The 16,559-nt window shown below is 36.7% G+C and overlaps 1 protein-coding gene across 3 annotated transcripts in view; it reads left to right on the forward strand.

Moving 5' to 3' along the window:
- Positions 1 to 272: 272 nt before the first annotated feature.
- The window catches only part of LOC120527820 (membrane-spanning 4-domains subfamily A member 4D-like), a 29,210-nt gene continuing 12,923 nt past the window's right edge, over positions 273 to 16,559 (forward strand). For 2 of the 3 annotated variants that reach the window (XM_039751669.1, XM_039751688.1), the window contains exons 1-3: positions 273 to 372; positions 4,479 to 4,684; positions 6,954 to 7,061. In XM_039751669.1, the coding sequence (XP_039607603.1) occupies positions 4,502 to 4,684; positions 6,954 to 7,061 (291 nt within the window). In that variant the 5' untranslated portion in view covers positions 273 to 372; positions 4,479 to 4,501. Of the gene's footprint in view, positions 373 to 1,118; positions 1,204 to 4,478; positions 4,685 to 6,953; positions 7,062 to 16,559 lie in introns of those variants that run through there. The other variant, XM_039751679.1, reaches the window with a different exon arrangement.

Raw genomic sequence — 16,559 nt, forward strand, 5'->3', positions numbered from 1 at the left:
TTTGTTTGAAATTCATTTGTATGTTTTATTGTTAAATGTTTAGATTCAACGGGTTGGAAAATGGATGGATGGATGTTCAATTCATTTTGTTTGTGCTCCAAATAAATTCACTAAATATATTAAATAATTAAATGTTGCCCTTTTTTTTTTGTTCTGTGCCCCCATGAAAAAACACTGGCCCCACCCTAACCCCATGTAAATTTGGTCTGGAACCTCCACTGGATAAGAGCCACACTTACCGTCACCGGCACCACTTCCCTGAATTGAAATAGTTTGTGATCCTTACTGCGCTTATTTGTCTGCTCACAGTACGTCACATAAATTTAGTTTGAGTCGGACAGGACAGTATCAGTTCCACGACTGTCGGAGAAGGTAACGGAAAACTTAATATACTATATTTATAAAGTGCACTGAAACGTTTTTCTTTGTGTATTATTTAATTTGTTTAACTTGTTTACTGAAGAATTGAGAGCGGAACGGTGTGTTATTTCGTTTTATACATTGACTTTAAAGTAAAGTTATACATTGAAAAAATAAAAAAAAACTGGAGAGCGTTGTTTTTCACTGTGCTTTCTGGGAAAGGTTACTGCTGCAGAGGAGAGAACAAACAAGCGTCAATAACATAATCCAGACATCATATTGAGTAATACCAATAACACACGGCTGGCACATACAATTAAACAAACATAACGATGTCGTACCGTGTTCTAAACATTAATAACCATGTCGGTGGAATTTTCCCACTTCAGAATAAACGATCGATAGATAGACAGATTTCAAAACATTATTCTTTTTGATGGTTACAGATTTCTTTCCAACGCACAGAACTGTCAGATAATGGTAATTCAGGTCAAGCAACTTAAGTTTCCGGCACAAATCGCGGCAACATCACTGCGACCAGATATTGTCATTCTGTCAAAGATCTCAGGTCAACTTGCCTTGATAGAATTGACTGCCCTAGGAAGATCGTATAGAGGAGGTGTTTGAGAGGAAGCCGGCTAAGTAGCAGGTACTTCAGGAGGATTACCGGGCACAGGGGTGGCGAATACACTGCCATCCAGTGGAAACAGGCTGCAGAGGCTTCGTAAGTCACTGTCTCTACAGATTCAACAGCCTGTTGGGCATGAGTGCTCCGCTCAGAAGGACATCCATCAGGACTGAAACGGACAGAAAGAGCTTCCCGGTGGCTATGGATTGCGAGGGGTGAGCCGTGGCTTAAGGCTGCTGGGGCGCAAGTCAGGACATGATTGACCCGAACTGGGTCACCTGGGCGAGGTTGTATGATGTTGTGAGACCCGAAGCGCTCTTTGAATTCGTAGGAGGAATCTTCCACTTTAAAGCATTATTCTATTTGATGGTTACAGATTTTTGAAAAAGTTAAAAAGAAGTATATAATACATAGACTATGCATCACCTAAAAACAAAAATGGATACAACTCAGTAAAATTAAACCTTATTTAATAATTACAATATGAAGAGTATAATAATATATTTTATTTATATAGTGCCTTTACTTAAAGATTACAAAAGACTAATACGCCTTATGGTTATATTAAAATTTCCCAGGCTTTTTCCCACAAGCATGCTTTTTAGTTTTTCTGGCTTTATGCTAAGGCTGAATTAGGCTTCATCTTAAAAGTTATAAACAATTAAGGAACCTAAAAGTTTTATGACGCTGGAAATTACAGTATCTTACATGCTGTTCTCAATCTAAAAGAAGAAAATACAGATTACTTAAATTACCAACTAAAGGCTGCCAAGTGAAAACAATAGTCACAATGACTGAAAGAAGAGAAAACAAATTAAGCAAGAATATAAACATGAAGAATATAGAAATTTAAGTCTGTTATGCAAATGTTTTAACTGAAATGTTCTCTTAATGTAACTAACTTCATGTGATAGTATAAAAGGAGGCAATATAAGTAATAAAAACATCACTAAGGGATTGCATGTGTTTTAGTTCTGGCACCAGATCATTCATTTAAGAGGATTTAAACATGCAGGGAGGAATGTGGAAATTACACAAGTTTGTCTTTATACAGATTCATATGTATTTAAAAGTGCTGTTCAGTGATGGTCAGTTTAATGCACTTATGTTATGTTTACTTGTAAAAATCAATACTTTCTTAAACAAAGAGCTTCTGTACATAACCCAATGAAATGGCGGATCTTGTATGCACAAATTGGGCTTTGAGCTCTGAGTAGTGGATAACAAAGACTCGAGACACTAAAGTTGAGTCTCTTGTTGTTCAGCCACAGTGGAGAGTCACTATGGAGTGCTGCATCCAGTATGTATTTTTGGCACCCATAGCATACTTTATGTCTTTAGGCAAATTAGGTGGAGGTTAAGAGTACAAAGCTTCACTGAACTAGAGCGAGGCAGTGTCCTAATCCAGAAGTTGATATAAATAGCTGCATATTGCCAATTCAAACATGGAGAGGGGCGCAGAAACATAGATACTGTTATGACAGCTATGCTCTTAAACACAAAGGTGCCAGAGCGATTCTTCCGAGTGATGCCCGAAGGAAAACCAATTTCTTGGTTCCCAAAAAACCCATCCACTTGAAGGTTTCAGAATGAACATTTTGTTTATTTGGATGTGTAACAGACCGCATACACTAAATAACAATGAATAATGGTAATAGATTTGTGAAATAGCAATGGGTCATGATTTTAAAAGGATTCTTGCTTGCACACAAGTCCAGGCTTTCTGAATCTACTAGTGTCCTGCTAGGTAGCCTATCATACATTAAATGTTACAGTTCTTTTTTTTTCTTACTCAACAGGAAGTTTTTAAAGAGTAAAGAACCAGCAACATATGCAAAAAACACTTTCCAGAATGAAATGGTGCTTTATCAAGTATAATTCTATGAGTGAAAACACAACCCAGTAAAGAACCATAAAATGTCATTAATGAACAATTATTTTTAAAAATGTATGTTACTCCTAGAGATAAGGCAAGGTGATTTAATGAAATATTCAGATTGCACAGTGGTTTAATCGTATGTTTTTTGCTGTCATTTCATTTATTTTTTTATTGTCAAGTAGTATCTTATATTAGGTGAGCCTAAAGTACAGGTACATGCTGCTATCAAATTTGAGAGATTTGGACCAATAGCAGAGAGAACATGCTTACAAAACATTTTTTCATTCTAGGAAGTGGAAGGGATGATCCATTCACAAGGCTAAGGCAGTTGTAGTTATTGTCCTTTACCTGCATATCCTGCTACAGACAGTGCAACAAATGCATAGCAAGACTCACCTGATTAATTCACAGCGAGACATGAGGGGCTATCGTGTCCTCTGGAGTTAGTGTAGGGCTGTATCAGTGTGCATCTGAAAAGGAACAAAGGTTGAAGGCTATTTCTATACTGAAACGGAAATTACAGCCTTGGTTAGGTGTGTAATCTGATTTACACAGCAGACTGAAACCAAGTATACTGAAAAGGATGATAAGCATACTGAGTAACCAACATATTGTGTGGACTACACAGTGGACACAAACCCAAACAAGTTTAAAGGAAGTGGTGTGCGCTGTAATTTGAAAACTCCCAGGGGTGCGCCTGCCACAGACTCCTCCGTATTCTGTTTATTAAACTAGGAATTTTTTTGGTCAAAAGACCAGAAGGGAACGTCACAGCAGCATTCAAATACATTTACATCATCATCAGCAAACATGAAAACATTCATAAAGCAACTGTCTTCATCTGGGCAGAGGATTTCAACAATGTAATTGAAAGCATTTTAACATATTTCTATTTTACCCATGAAAACATACCTGAAATTAATGTTATTGCACAAGTAAATGTATGCATGTTTTTTGGTAATTCTGTCCACACTGTTCTTCCAGTTTTGGATTATAAAACAAAAGTGAACAGAGACACTGCTTTTTAACCTGTGCCATTCCAGGCCACCAATACACTCTCATTCAGTGTGTATTCCCTGCTAATATTTCACCTCTTTGACTATTTAATGCCATACATTTTAATAGTATTTTGCCTATTGCTGTGCACCTATGAATTTGGTGATTTTTGTATTCTATGCTTTATGAAGTTCATGGCAAAGTGCCGAGCCTTTGTTAATGACTAGAGTTCATGCTGTTTCTTATCAAGTTAACAAACAATAAACAGGAGAAATACATTGTGCTTTATATTTCAATAATATAACTTCCCCATGCAACAATTATGGAACTATTCAGAGACCAGCTTTTCCATAAAAATTCAATACAGCATTTCCATGGAAAGTTTATGTTTTAAATTGTGAAGTGATCTTCAGCCAAAGGTGTAATGGATTGTCTGACAATCGTAAAGAATGAAGACAAAAATGGTGTGTATTTTTTTTTTTATTAACAATGAAATAATTTATGTGTATATGTTGAACTCCTTGATATCCACTCCAGTTCACAACATAAAATAAATGAGCATCTGTGACTTTGGAAATGATTTTTTATATTTGCCTTTTTTGTGTTTCATTATAGCTAACCAGCAATAGCTGAGAAAGATGAGTACATCATACTCAACTGGTAATGGGAAGCTTGTCATCACCCAGGTCGTCCCTCAGAATAATGTGCAGGGTCCAAATGCCACAACTACGGTACCTGTGCAAGTTGCCACAGGAACTAACTTTTGTTCAATGCCACAGAAATGGCAAAGGTTTCTCAAAGGTGAACCAAAGGCTTTAGGGGTAAGAATATTTAAAACCACACCTTTTACTTTGGTAAAAAAAATACTGTTAAAAAGCAATGTCTTATCTGACAAGAATGCTTTTTTTCATGATCATGTTTTGTAAAGCATTTTTACTTAATAGAACGTTTTGTAGCAATGTTAAATATTTGAGCATGTTATGGTCCAGTGATAGTTCTACCTGCCGAGATCCTTATTTCATCAAATGTATTGGGCTGCCTATTGGGTAAATCATCTTTATTTTGTATATTTATCAATTAAATTTATTTTATGTTCAGTTGTTGTTCCTCTTTTGATGACCTTATATTGCAATTCACATAAACTTTTGCAATGAAGCACAGTTTCGTATGACAGCATTTCACTGTGCATACATTAGTTAAGAGCATATTAGAAGCGGACGATTCAGGAGTTTAGACTCTGTCTATATCACTGTTTAAAAAAAAAACCTGAAAAAGTCTCTTTCCAAAAATACTTTTAAAGAAAGATTTTTGTTGAGAATTTTAGCTTTCCAACATAACACTCCATGTTTTGATTTCTGGTTGATCCTTTAACAGAAAGTTTACTTTATTGCTTGACTATCAGTTGTCCCATACTACTGTATATTTGTTTAGAATTTTGAAAATCTCAGTCATTTGAGAAACCTTTTAATTGCAATTTGCTGTTCTGGTGAGGAATGATGCTGTCTCTGATCAGATTGCCCCTTACAGGACATATTTCTTTACATTGTTTATATTTGTAAAAATTCCATCACACAGATGTGTTTCTTTGGTATTTCATGATGCTCTTGTATGTTCAATTAAAGCCATAAAAGAAGAGTAAAGTATAGCTTGCTTCAAATCTGTAATTTTACTTAGCTGAATATCCATTGCTTTTCATATCTGAACTTTGTTAATTATGTCTTGGTACATTAAAATCACAGAATGTAAAAAAAGGTGTATCGAGGTCTTTACATGACTGCATCAATCTATCTATAATAATGATACATTTATATTTTCACTAATTATTTTTATAATTATGTAGTCTTTACAGTTATGATTACTTTCATTACAAGAATAGGTTCAAATTTATTAAACTATTAAACTGCTTAATTTTTTTCATATTTATATTAAGTTAACAGGAAGGTTTACTTACATTAATGACAGGTTGGACTGATCTCAAAACACAGAGGAGCTATATAAGAAAGGGCAGAGCAGACTCGTTTTCCTTACGAAACTGCTTTCCTTTAATGTGGGAAGTGACTTCCTCCACATCTTCTATAACTCTGTGATGACCACTGTAATTTTCTACGCTGTGGTGTGATGTGCTGGTAACATCACTTCAAGAGCGGCTCACTGAATCAACAAGCTAATTTAACGGCAAGTTATACAATGCACTCTGCACCTCATGGAGGTCCTAGCAAAGGAGAGAATTAAAACAAAACTGAGTGCCATTATGAACAATGCTGCACATCCTCTCTATGACACACTAATATTGAGGAATTTGAGCCAACACATTATTCAGCAGAGATGTGTCAAGAAACACTACTGGGGCCCCTTTATACCAACACCAATACGACTGCATAAGGCCTCACTGTGACAGCCAAGTCAGAATTTATCTTTCCTTTGAATTTTTTTGCTTTACAGTCATTCTGGTGTATGTTCAGACCAAAGTGTATGTATGTATTTATTTATTTACTCACAAATATACCTGCTTATGTATTTATTTTTTTGAAGAGCTTCTGTAAAATGGCCAATTTCCCTATGGAATCAATCTATCTATCTATCTATCTATCTATCTATCTATCTATCTATCTATCTATCTATCTATCTATCTATCTATCTATCTATCTATCTATCCTAGCAAAGCATATACCTTGTGTGGCTGAGGCTTAAAGAAATAAAATAAAATCCATTTTAAACTCAGTGAAGATTAAGTTATTTAAATTCAAGAAATTCGGAAGAGGTTTCATTAAATATTGTAACCAAAAATATTGGCCATTTTTCAGTAAGTAATGGCTCTTAAATGACAGAATAATAACTGACCAACAATTCATATAACATTGAATGTTTTATCATTATTGTTCTTGATGTGACCTACGTCTTATTAGTGTAAAAGCTAGACCTATATTTCTATGAGTATTTAATCTCAATACAGACAACATCTAATGGTCAGGTCTGTAATGTCGGTTGAGAGAGATTTGGTGTCCCCATCTGAAATATGAAGATGAAGAAAAGAACAATCAAATGTTTCCACAGATGTCAATCCATATTTTTGGTCATTTTTTATTACAGGTTGTTCAGATCATGATTGGATTGATTAACATTTGCTTTGGGATAGTCCTGGCATTTCCTGGATCACTCGCTGTGTTTTGCGCAATTCCATTTTGGACAAGTGTAATGGTAAGATGCTGTTTCAATGCCTCCTACCTTATTCTTATCAAAGTTGTTAATTCAGCATCATTTGCTTTAGGAAAGACATGTCCTTAACACCTTCAAAACATGTACATATCAGTAATACAGGCCAAAAAAAAAACAAAAAAAACACCAGATTTATTGATTTGCAGTTTTTAAAGATTTTAGCTGCTTCAGATAGATATTGTAAGCTAATTTAATATGTCATGAGAGGAGTTCATTTACATTCAAAGCGAGAGTACAGCTGTGCTCTAAAACACTCTTGAAAACTTTTAAAATCCTTCTTGCTCCATGCCTCATATCTTGGTAATTCCCTTCAAAACCAATTATACATTCACAGTATAAAAAAGAGAAGTAGAACACCATTAGCCAATTAAATAGAAACACCAGAATAGACATGCAGGGTCCATAGGTAACACAAACTAGGCATTGACCCTGAACTACAATGCAATTGAAGCAGTTTGCAGAATGAATAATGCATGCCAATTGCACTATGAAAATGTATTACAGTGTAGGTGCCATAATGAGTCTGCACTGCTATCCTCACATCTCCAGGAGACTGCAATCTAAGTACTGCTTTGTCACAGTCTGTGAGGAATGTTCTCTTGTCTGCATGAATTTTGTGCAGGAACCTGATCTTAAGACATGCAAGTTAGTTTAGCTGGTGACATTACATTAGTCTTGTGTGACCAAGTGTGTTTGTGTGTGTCATGATATCAGGGCACATCACCTGGCTCCAATGGTGTAGACTTTGAACCCAGCCACTCTAAACTGCAATAGGAAAATTTTTAAAATAACAAAAAAGAACAAGCATACTCTGCATTATTAAATTTATATATATAATTTTTGAACAGCTTACTTCACCTCAGGGTATTAAGATATGTAAAATATTGTTGCAAACAATTTATTTTCATTTCTATATTATTTAATGTTATTTAATGAGGGGCACAACTCAACTTGTTTACACTGATGAAAAGGAAAAGTCAAGATGATCAATGCTGCCAGTTAATGACTGAAGTGTACTGTAACATCTTTCCTTCCATTCTGATCGAAATATCAAACAAGAGTTGAAGCAGAAAGCAAAGGCCATTTTGTGCTCTACAGTCATGGACAGCAGCTGCACCTTCAACTAAGCTCAGCCTGCATATAAAACAAGGGCATTACAAATCATCAGTACATTGTATAGATGCATATACCAGTGCAATAATTCAGTGAATATAATTATGGAATTAGTTATTTAGTATTACTTGTAAAATCCATATTTATTTAGAAAAACAGTTCCCTGTTGTTTACTTATCTTTATAATAAATGGACATATGAGATCTCATGAACATTGGAAATCTGTAAGAGTATTTGCCAATTATATAAAAAAATCTTTTAACATGTATTTTTTTATCAATTAGAAAACTCTCTTTTAGCCGGTGGTATAACAAACCCTAACAACTGGAATCACAGAACCATTAAGACAGATAGTGTAAAAGTTTAATTAGAATGGGAGTAGAGAACAACAATATAAAAGTGTCATTTATAATTTAGCATCACAATGGTGACAGTGTGGTACATCAAGTTCTGTCTCTATATTTTATTTTAACTTAACTTTTGGGACACTATTGATTCTTAGCTGATACAACCATTGGTATTCATTGCCTGTGACTCTATACTTGCATTATGTAAAGGTCCTGAGGATAGCCTGTAGCATTTTATTAAATAAACCTTTTAAACGTGTTTAATAAGAAAAAAACACTCAGGCAATTGGTGCTAAGCAACTCTGTTAAAGGTACTTCAGGGAAAAGAATAGTTAGCAAATTTAGAAAACAACAATGCCTGTTAGTGTAATTGGGAATGCCATCCATAAGTGTTTGTAAAATAAATGAAAGGACATTTGTCTGCTTACAAATGTGTTTTGCACATACTATCTACATTACCTCTTTTAAGGGAAAAGGTGAGAACCACTTATTGACCCCACTTTGCTCAGACTCTTGTTCACTTCTATGCATTCCACTTAATAAATTACAGTAAATATGAGGTATATATGGGGTTACAGTAGTCAGGTCATACTGTGTTTGACAAATATAAAATTAATTTTATTAGGAGGCAACAAATGCGTTTGAGTATAGTGCTGCATGTGACTTTGTTCACCATGCATTTGTTAGGGAAGCCAGTGACATATTACCATAAAGGTTGCATGGAATATTGTTGGAAGATTGTTGTGTAAATATTTTGGGCATAAAAACACACAAGGTTAGGTGTTGACAACATTTTCTGCATTCGGTTAAGTTACATCTGAAGTTCCCCAGAGTTCGCAGCAGGAAATAGGAACCTGTTATTCTTCTATTTATTGGCATTGGCTGATTTGAATGTTGATGCGTCCTACAATGGACTGATTTGTATATTGTATCTGATGGGCACAGGTTCCAAAAACCCTGAATTTGTTTAGACAGGTCTGTTAATGGATGGATGGTTGGTCAAAACATGCAATAAATAAGGTGGATACATTTGCAGATCATATAAAACAAAGTGGATAATCAAACACTATAAAGACAGTGATATCTACATAGTTGAACATGAAAATAATTCAGATTTGGACAAAAATACTGTATAACAAACAAAGTTTATTATAAATGTCTTACACAGAAAAATACAAATTATTCAAAATAGGTCTACAGTGGGGAAGTGGTTGCATAGAAGAAAATCATACCTTAAAAGAAAGACTTCAGAGATGTACGTGTAATATGCAATAAAATATCACAATCCTTAACGAGGAACTTAATAGAAAAATATTGGAAGGTTCATTGTGTGTTTGCTTAAGCAAGGATACACTCAAACAGGTCCTGTCTGGAATACTGGGTATAGTTTTGATCTCTGCATTATGAAAAAATCCTTACAGCTTCACAGATCGTCAGAGGGAAAAAAAGATACAAGATTTTTATTCTAGTCATTGCAGGGTTTGTAGGTTTTATAGGTTTATAGGGTCATTGTTGACATTGTACAGAGTACAGTAAAACTCTTAGTTGTACAGTGGGATGCAAAAGTTTGGGCAACCTTGTTAAAAGTCATTTTCTTGTATAAATCGTTGGTTGTTACGATAAACAATGTCAGTTAAATATATCATATAGGAGACACATACAGTGATATTTGAGAAGTGAAATGAAGTTTATTGGATTTACAGAAAGTGTGCAATAATTGTTCAAACAAAATTAGGCAGATGCATTAATTTGGGCACTGTTGTAATTTTATTGATTCCAAAACTTTTAGAACTTATTATTGGAACTCAAATTGGCTTGGTAAGCTCAGTGACCCCTGACCTACATACACAGGTGAATCCTATAATGAGAAAGAGTATTTAGGGGGTCAATTGTAAGTTTCCCTCCTCCTTTAATTTTCTCTGAAGAGTAGCAACACAGGGGTCACAAAACAAGTCTCAAATGACCTGAAGACAAAGATTGTTCACCATCATGGTTTAGGGGAAGGATACAGAAAGCTGTCCCAGAGATTTAAGCTGTCTGTTTCCACAGTTAGGAACATATTGAGGAAATGGAAGACCACAGGCTCAGTTCAAGTTAAGGCTCGAAGTGGCAGACCAAGAAACATTTCGGATAGACAGAAGCGACGAATGGTGAGAACTGTCAGAGTCAACCCACAGACCAGCACCAAAGACCTACAACATCATCTTGCAGCAGATGGAGTCACTGTGCATCGTTCAACCATTCGGCGCACTTTACACAAGGAGATGCTGTATGCGAGAGTGATGCAGAGGAAGCCTTTTCTCCGCCCACAGCACAAACAGAGCCGCTTGAGGTATGCTCAAGCACATTTGGACAAGCCAGCTTCATTTTGGAATAAGGTGCTGTGGACTGATGAAACTAAAATTGAGTTATTTGGGCATAACAAGGGGCGTTATGCATGGAGGAAAAGAACACAGCATTCCAAGAAAAACACCTGCTACCTACAGTAAAATATGGTGGTGGTTCCATCATGCTGTGGGGCTGTGTGGCCAGTGCAGGGACTGGGAATCTTGTCAAAGTTGAGGGATGCATGGATTCCACTCAGTATCAGCAGATTCTGGAGACCAATGTCCAGGAATCAGTGACAAAGCTGAAGCTGCATCGGGGCTGGATCTTTCAACAAGACAACGACCCAAAACACTGCTCAAAATCCACTAAGGCATTCATGCAGAGGAACAAGTACAACGTTCTGGAATGGCCATCTCAGTCCCCAGACCTGAATATAACTGAAAATCTGTGGTGTGAGTTAAAGAGAGCTGTCCATGCTCGGAAGCCATCAAACCTGAATGAACTAGAGATGTTTTGTAAAGAGGAATGGTCCAAAATACCTTCAACCACAATCCAGACTCGCATTGGAACCTACAGGAAGTGTTTAGAGGCTGTAATATCTACTAAATATTGATTTCATTTCTTTTTTGTGGTGCCCAAATTTATGCACCTGATTTTGTTTGAACAATTATTGCACACTTTCTGTAAATCCAATAAACTTTATTTCACTTCTCAAATATCACTGTGTGTGTCTCCTATATGATATATTTAACTGACATTTTTTATCATAACAACCAACGATTTACACAGGAAAATAATGACTATTAACAAGGTTGCCCAAACTTTTGCATCCCACTGTATGTGCTCATCAATGTTTTGAGTCATGATTAGTGAGTAGAACTAAATTATCACAAAATCTCTGTCTTCCTTAACTGAAAAATCTCAGAGTAATGTTAAAAATCCTGAAGGAGCTGAATATTTCTCTCTTAAGCAAATGGAGTTAAAGAGGTGACTTTAAACAGTGTTTAAAATTTTGGAAGAGCAGGACTGTAACTGAAGTTATCTGGAACACTTACCATTTGGTATAATTGAGCAACTTTCAAATCTCAACTCGCTGATGTTTTGGAAATAATAGCTGAATGTCATGATCTCTTCTCAGATTAATACTTCATTGATTAGAGTCAGTTAATCTCACTGTGCTTGGCAGATGTCTATGTAATATCTTACTGTATTTGTTGGTTATGGAGTCATCTTATACAAGAAAATGAAAATCTGAGGTACTTTTTAGTTGCTTACTGGATGACATTCATTTTTGTATTTTTGGCACAAGCTTGCAACACAAACAGGAAAGAATTATTTTGTATTGACTGGAAATTTCGTGTATACTGACAAGCCTTAGGGCTATGCAAATACATTTCACTGGTTTCTAAAATGGTCTCCCTAACAAGGAAGTACACTTGAAAATTAAGGTGTAGTCTACAAGAATTTACAATGAATCTAATCAACAAATCCTTATTACAATAAACAAACAACCTTCAAACGAAGTTAATTTGCAAAAACAGTGCACTAATTATGAAAAGGGTTAGAAGGAAAACCTGCAGCCAATGAAGCCCTCCAGGACCGGAGTTTGGGACCCCTGTTGTAGAGTTTGGATTCAAAAAACAATATAGTGCAAATCTGGATGCAAGCCCCAAAATATGTATAACGTGCAAAGAATGTGCACATTACTTTACTTTGCATGATGGCAGAATTCGTCAGTGTATTCACCTCCTAGCCTGCCTATGTGTGGCTATGCACATACCCACTGTGATGGTTTTTGTTAGATGCTACAGTCTCCTTCCACATCTCAAAAAATAAATTGCCATGATTAAAAGCACAGTATCTGGTATAACTGACTGTGGATACACTTTTGTACACTGTCTTGTGCACACTTTCCATTTACAGTGACCACAAATATGTTATTTGAATAGAATAACATTGCCAGAGGCCCTCCTTTCTTTTAATTGCATTATAATTTAAATAAGCTCATTTCACATCACAGTAACATATATAAGATTTTTAAATTCCTACTTGTTTCCTTTTGTTAATGTTTGGTTTGTAATTGTTAGAAGCCAGATGGTACTTTCTAACTATTAAATTAAATAATGTTGGCTCTAGATACTTTATCTAGGAAGTAACTGATGCAATTCCAATTAATTCGGAAGTAACCTGGCAGCAGGCCTGGATTCTGTTTACTTTGACAGACCACTAGTATCCTGTGTTTGGTAGTTGCTGTGAAAGGTCAGTTCATGCATCTCCTTATTATTGCTCCCTCTTTATGTTTTGGTTCGTAGGGTGGCTGGAATGAAAGTCGTTTAGTTTAACACCATTGTGTTTAATTAATTAACACAACCCAGCCACAGGGCTTGCACAAACCAGTGTCTTTCTTCATGCCAGTCCCAAGCACAGATACATGGGGTAGGTTACATCAGGAAGGGCATCCGGTGTCAAATTTTGCCAGATCAATATGTGAACAAAAATACAAATTTCCTTACCGGATCGGTCGAGCCTCGGGTTAACAACGACCGCCACCAGTACTGTTAGCCAATAGGGTGCTAGTGGAAATTGGGCTACTGTTGGCCAAAGAAGAAGAAGGAGAAGAAGAGAGGGGAGATGTGTCCGGAGGCAGGAGGAGAGGAGGAAGTTAAAGAGAGTGGAACTGAGGGTAGGAACTTTGAATGTTGACAGTATGACTGGTTAGGGGAGAAAGTTAGCAGATATGATGGAGAGAAGAAAGGTTGATATATTGTGTGTGCAAGAGACTAAATAGAAGTGGAGTAAGGCCAGGTGGATCGGAGGTGCATTCAAATTGTTCTATCATGGTGCGGATAGGAAGAAGAATGGAGTAGAGGTTATTCTGAAGGAACAGTATGTTAAGTGTGTTTGGGAGGTTAAATGAGTGTCAGACCGAGTAGTGATTATGAAGCTGGAAATTGTAGGTGTGATGATGACTGTTGTTTGCACATATACCCCTCAAGTTGGATGTGCAATGGATGAAAAAGAAGATTTTTGGAGTGAGTTGGATGAAGTGATGAATAGTGTACCCAAGGGACAGAAAGTGGTGATTGGAGCAGATTTCAATAGACATGTTGGTGAAGGGAACAGAGGAGATAAGGAGGTGAGATATGGTGTCAAGGAGAGGAATGAAGAAGGTCAGAGGATAGTGGATTTTGCCAAAGGGATGGACATGGCTGTGGTGAATACAAATTTTAAGAAGAAGGAGGAACATAGGGTTACGTTCAAGAATGGAGGAAGATGCACACATGTAGATTAGAGCCTATGCAGAAGAGTCAATCTGAAGGAAATTGAAGACTGCAAAGCAGTGGCAGGGGAAAGGTGTAGAATAATGGGGGTGTGCAGGACTGTAGTAACTACAGGGGGATAAAACTGATGAGCTACATCATGAAGTTACTGGAAAGGGTAGTGGAAGCTAGGTTAAGAAGTGAGATGATGATTAGTGAGAAGCAGTATAGTTCCATGCCAAGAAAGAGCACCACAAATGCTATGTTTGCTCTGAGGGTGTTGATGGAGAAGGAGTTACATTGTGTCTTTGTGGACCTGGAGAAAGCATTTGACAGGGTGTCTCGAGAGGAGTTGTGGTATTGTATGAGGAAATCGGGAGTGGCAGAGAAGTATGTAAGAGTTGTATGGGATATGTACGAGGGAAGTGTGACCGTGGTTAGGTCTGCAGTAGGAGTGACGGAGTTACATCAGGTATCAGCTCTGAGCCCTTTCTTATTTGCAATGGTGATGGACAAGTTGACAGACAAGATTAGACAGGAGTTCCTGTGGACTATGATGTTTGCTGATAATATTGTGATCTGTAGCGAGAGGTGGAGATATGCTCTAGAGAGGAGAGGAAATGAAGGTCAGTAGGAACAAGACAGAATACATGTGTGCAAATGAGTGGGAGATAAGTGGAATGGTGAGGATGCAAGGAGTAGAGTTGATGAAGGTGCATGAGTTTAAATGCTTGGGATTAACAGAACAGAGTAATGGGGATTGTGGAAGAGAGGTGAAAAAGAGAGTACAGGCAGGGTGGAATGGGTGGAGAAGAGTGTCAGGAGTGGTTTGTGACAAATGGATATCAGCAACAGTGAAAGGGAAGGTCTACAGGATGGTAGTTAGACCAGGTATGTTATATGGGTTTGAGACAGTGGCACTGACAAGAAAGCAGGGTACAGAGATAAAGGTAGCAGAGTTAAAGATGCTAAGATTTGCACTGGGAGTGATGAGGATGGATAGGATTAGAAATGAGTACATTAGAGAGTCACCTCAAGTTCGATGGTTGGGAGACAAAATCAGAGAGCCAAGATTGTGTTGGTTTGGACATGTGCAGAGGAGAGATGCTGAGTATATTGGGAGAAGGTTGCTAAGAATAGACCTTCCAGGGAAAAGGAAAAGAGGAAGGCCTAAGCAAAGGTTTATGGATGTGAGAGAGAACATGCAGTTGGTGTGTTTAACAGAACAAGATGTAGAGGACAGAAATATATGGGAAAATATGATCCTCTGTTGTGACCCCTAAAGGGAGCAGCCGAAAAAAGAAGAAGAAGAAGTTTAACTAATTAATACAAATAATAATTTGGAAACTTCTGGGCTATCTCTTGTGGATGTTAGTTTCTAGTAAGGCAGAAACGTTTGTATATTCTCATGTGCCACAGCCATTAAATATGTTCACCTTTAATCAACCATTTTTCCATATCTGTGCAGCCTGGAACCTCCGCCCTGGAGCTCTAGGTAGGTGGGGCTGACTCCAATGGGCTTCAGTAGAGTCTAGTTACAGACCTCCAGAGCTCTGCCCGGTTACACTATGGTTAAGATTAAGATTGTGGTATGGGTGAGCTGACTCAAATAATGAAGTATGTCCATTAGGTCAGCTCTATGTACTTGGAGGTCCAGGATGGAGATTCTTGACTACAATGATACCTTTGTCCATTTTTTTCAAAATCAAAGATACTAACAGCACTTCTAAACTATACACAGTTGGCATACAAATCCAATCTGTGGGTAAAGGGAAAAGTGAAGGAACCTGTCAAGGTATGCCACCACATAGTAAATCAAAATGTTATTTTTTTCTTGTAGAAAAATGTGCCATACAGTATATCTTTCTGCCCTTCAAGGCTTGGTTGTGTTTCACAATTAGAAAAATAGTCTTTTCGATGCATACTAAAATTCAAAACTTATTTTCTATTGAGGGCTGGACATTTTAGTAATATTAATACAATTACTTTAACTTTATAACTCTATTCTTCACTTTTGAACATATATATTAAAAATAATCAACAAAACAAATGCTTAAAAACTTAAAGCACCATACTCCTAAGCTAAAATTGTCAGCTGGCTGTAGCACAACCATCATACTCAAACTACTTGCACCCTAAACATTTCACCATTGCAACTGGTGATCAGTTATAGCACTAGGCAGCAGTACCCCTCTCTCAAACATTATTCAGGCCTATAGCTCAAATGGAGACAGCCCCTCTATTACAAATGTTTTCCATTCCTGACAATATTCATAAACACATTTTGTTTGTAAATTGTAACTTGCACTGAAAATGTCCATTTAATAGAAATATTGGCAAACATGCAAAATGCTTTATTAGTTGTTTAACAGAAAAACATTTCAAACTTAATAATTTGATAGTGTAGCAATATCGCTGTACTTTAAATCACA

The sequence above is a fragment of the Polypterus senegalus genome, chromosome 1, assembly GCF_016835505.1.
Source record: "Polypterus senegalus isolate Bchr_013 chromosome 1, ASM1683550v1, whole genome shotgun sequence".
Classification (NCBI taxonomy): domain Eukaryota; kingdom Metazoa; phylum Chordata; class Cladistia; order Polypteriformes; family Polypteridae; genus Polypterus; species Polypterus senegalus.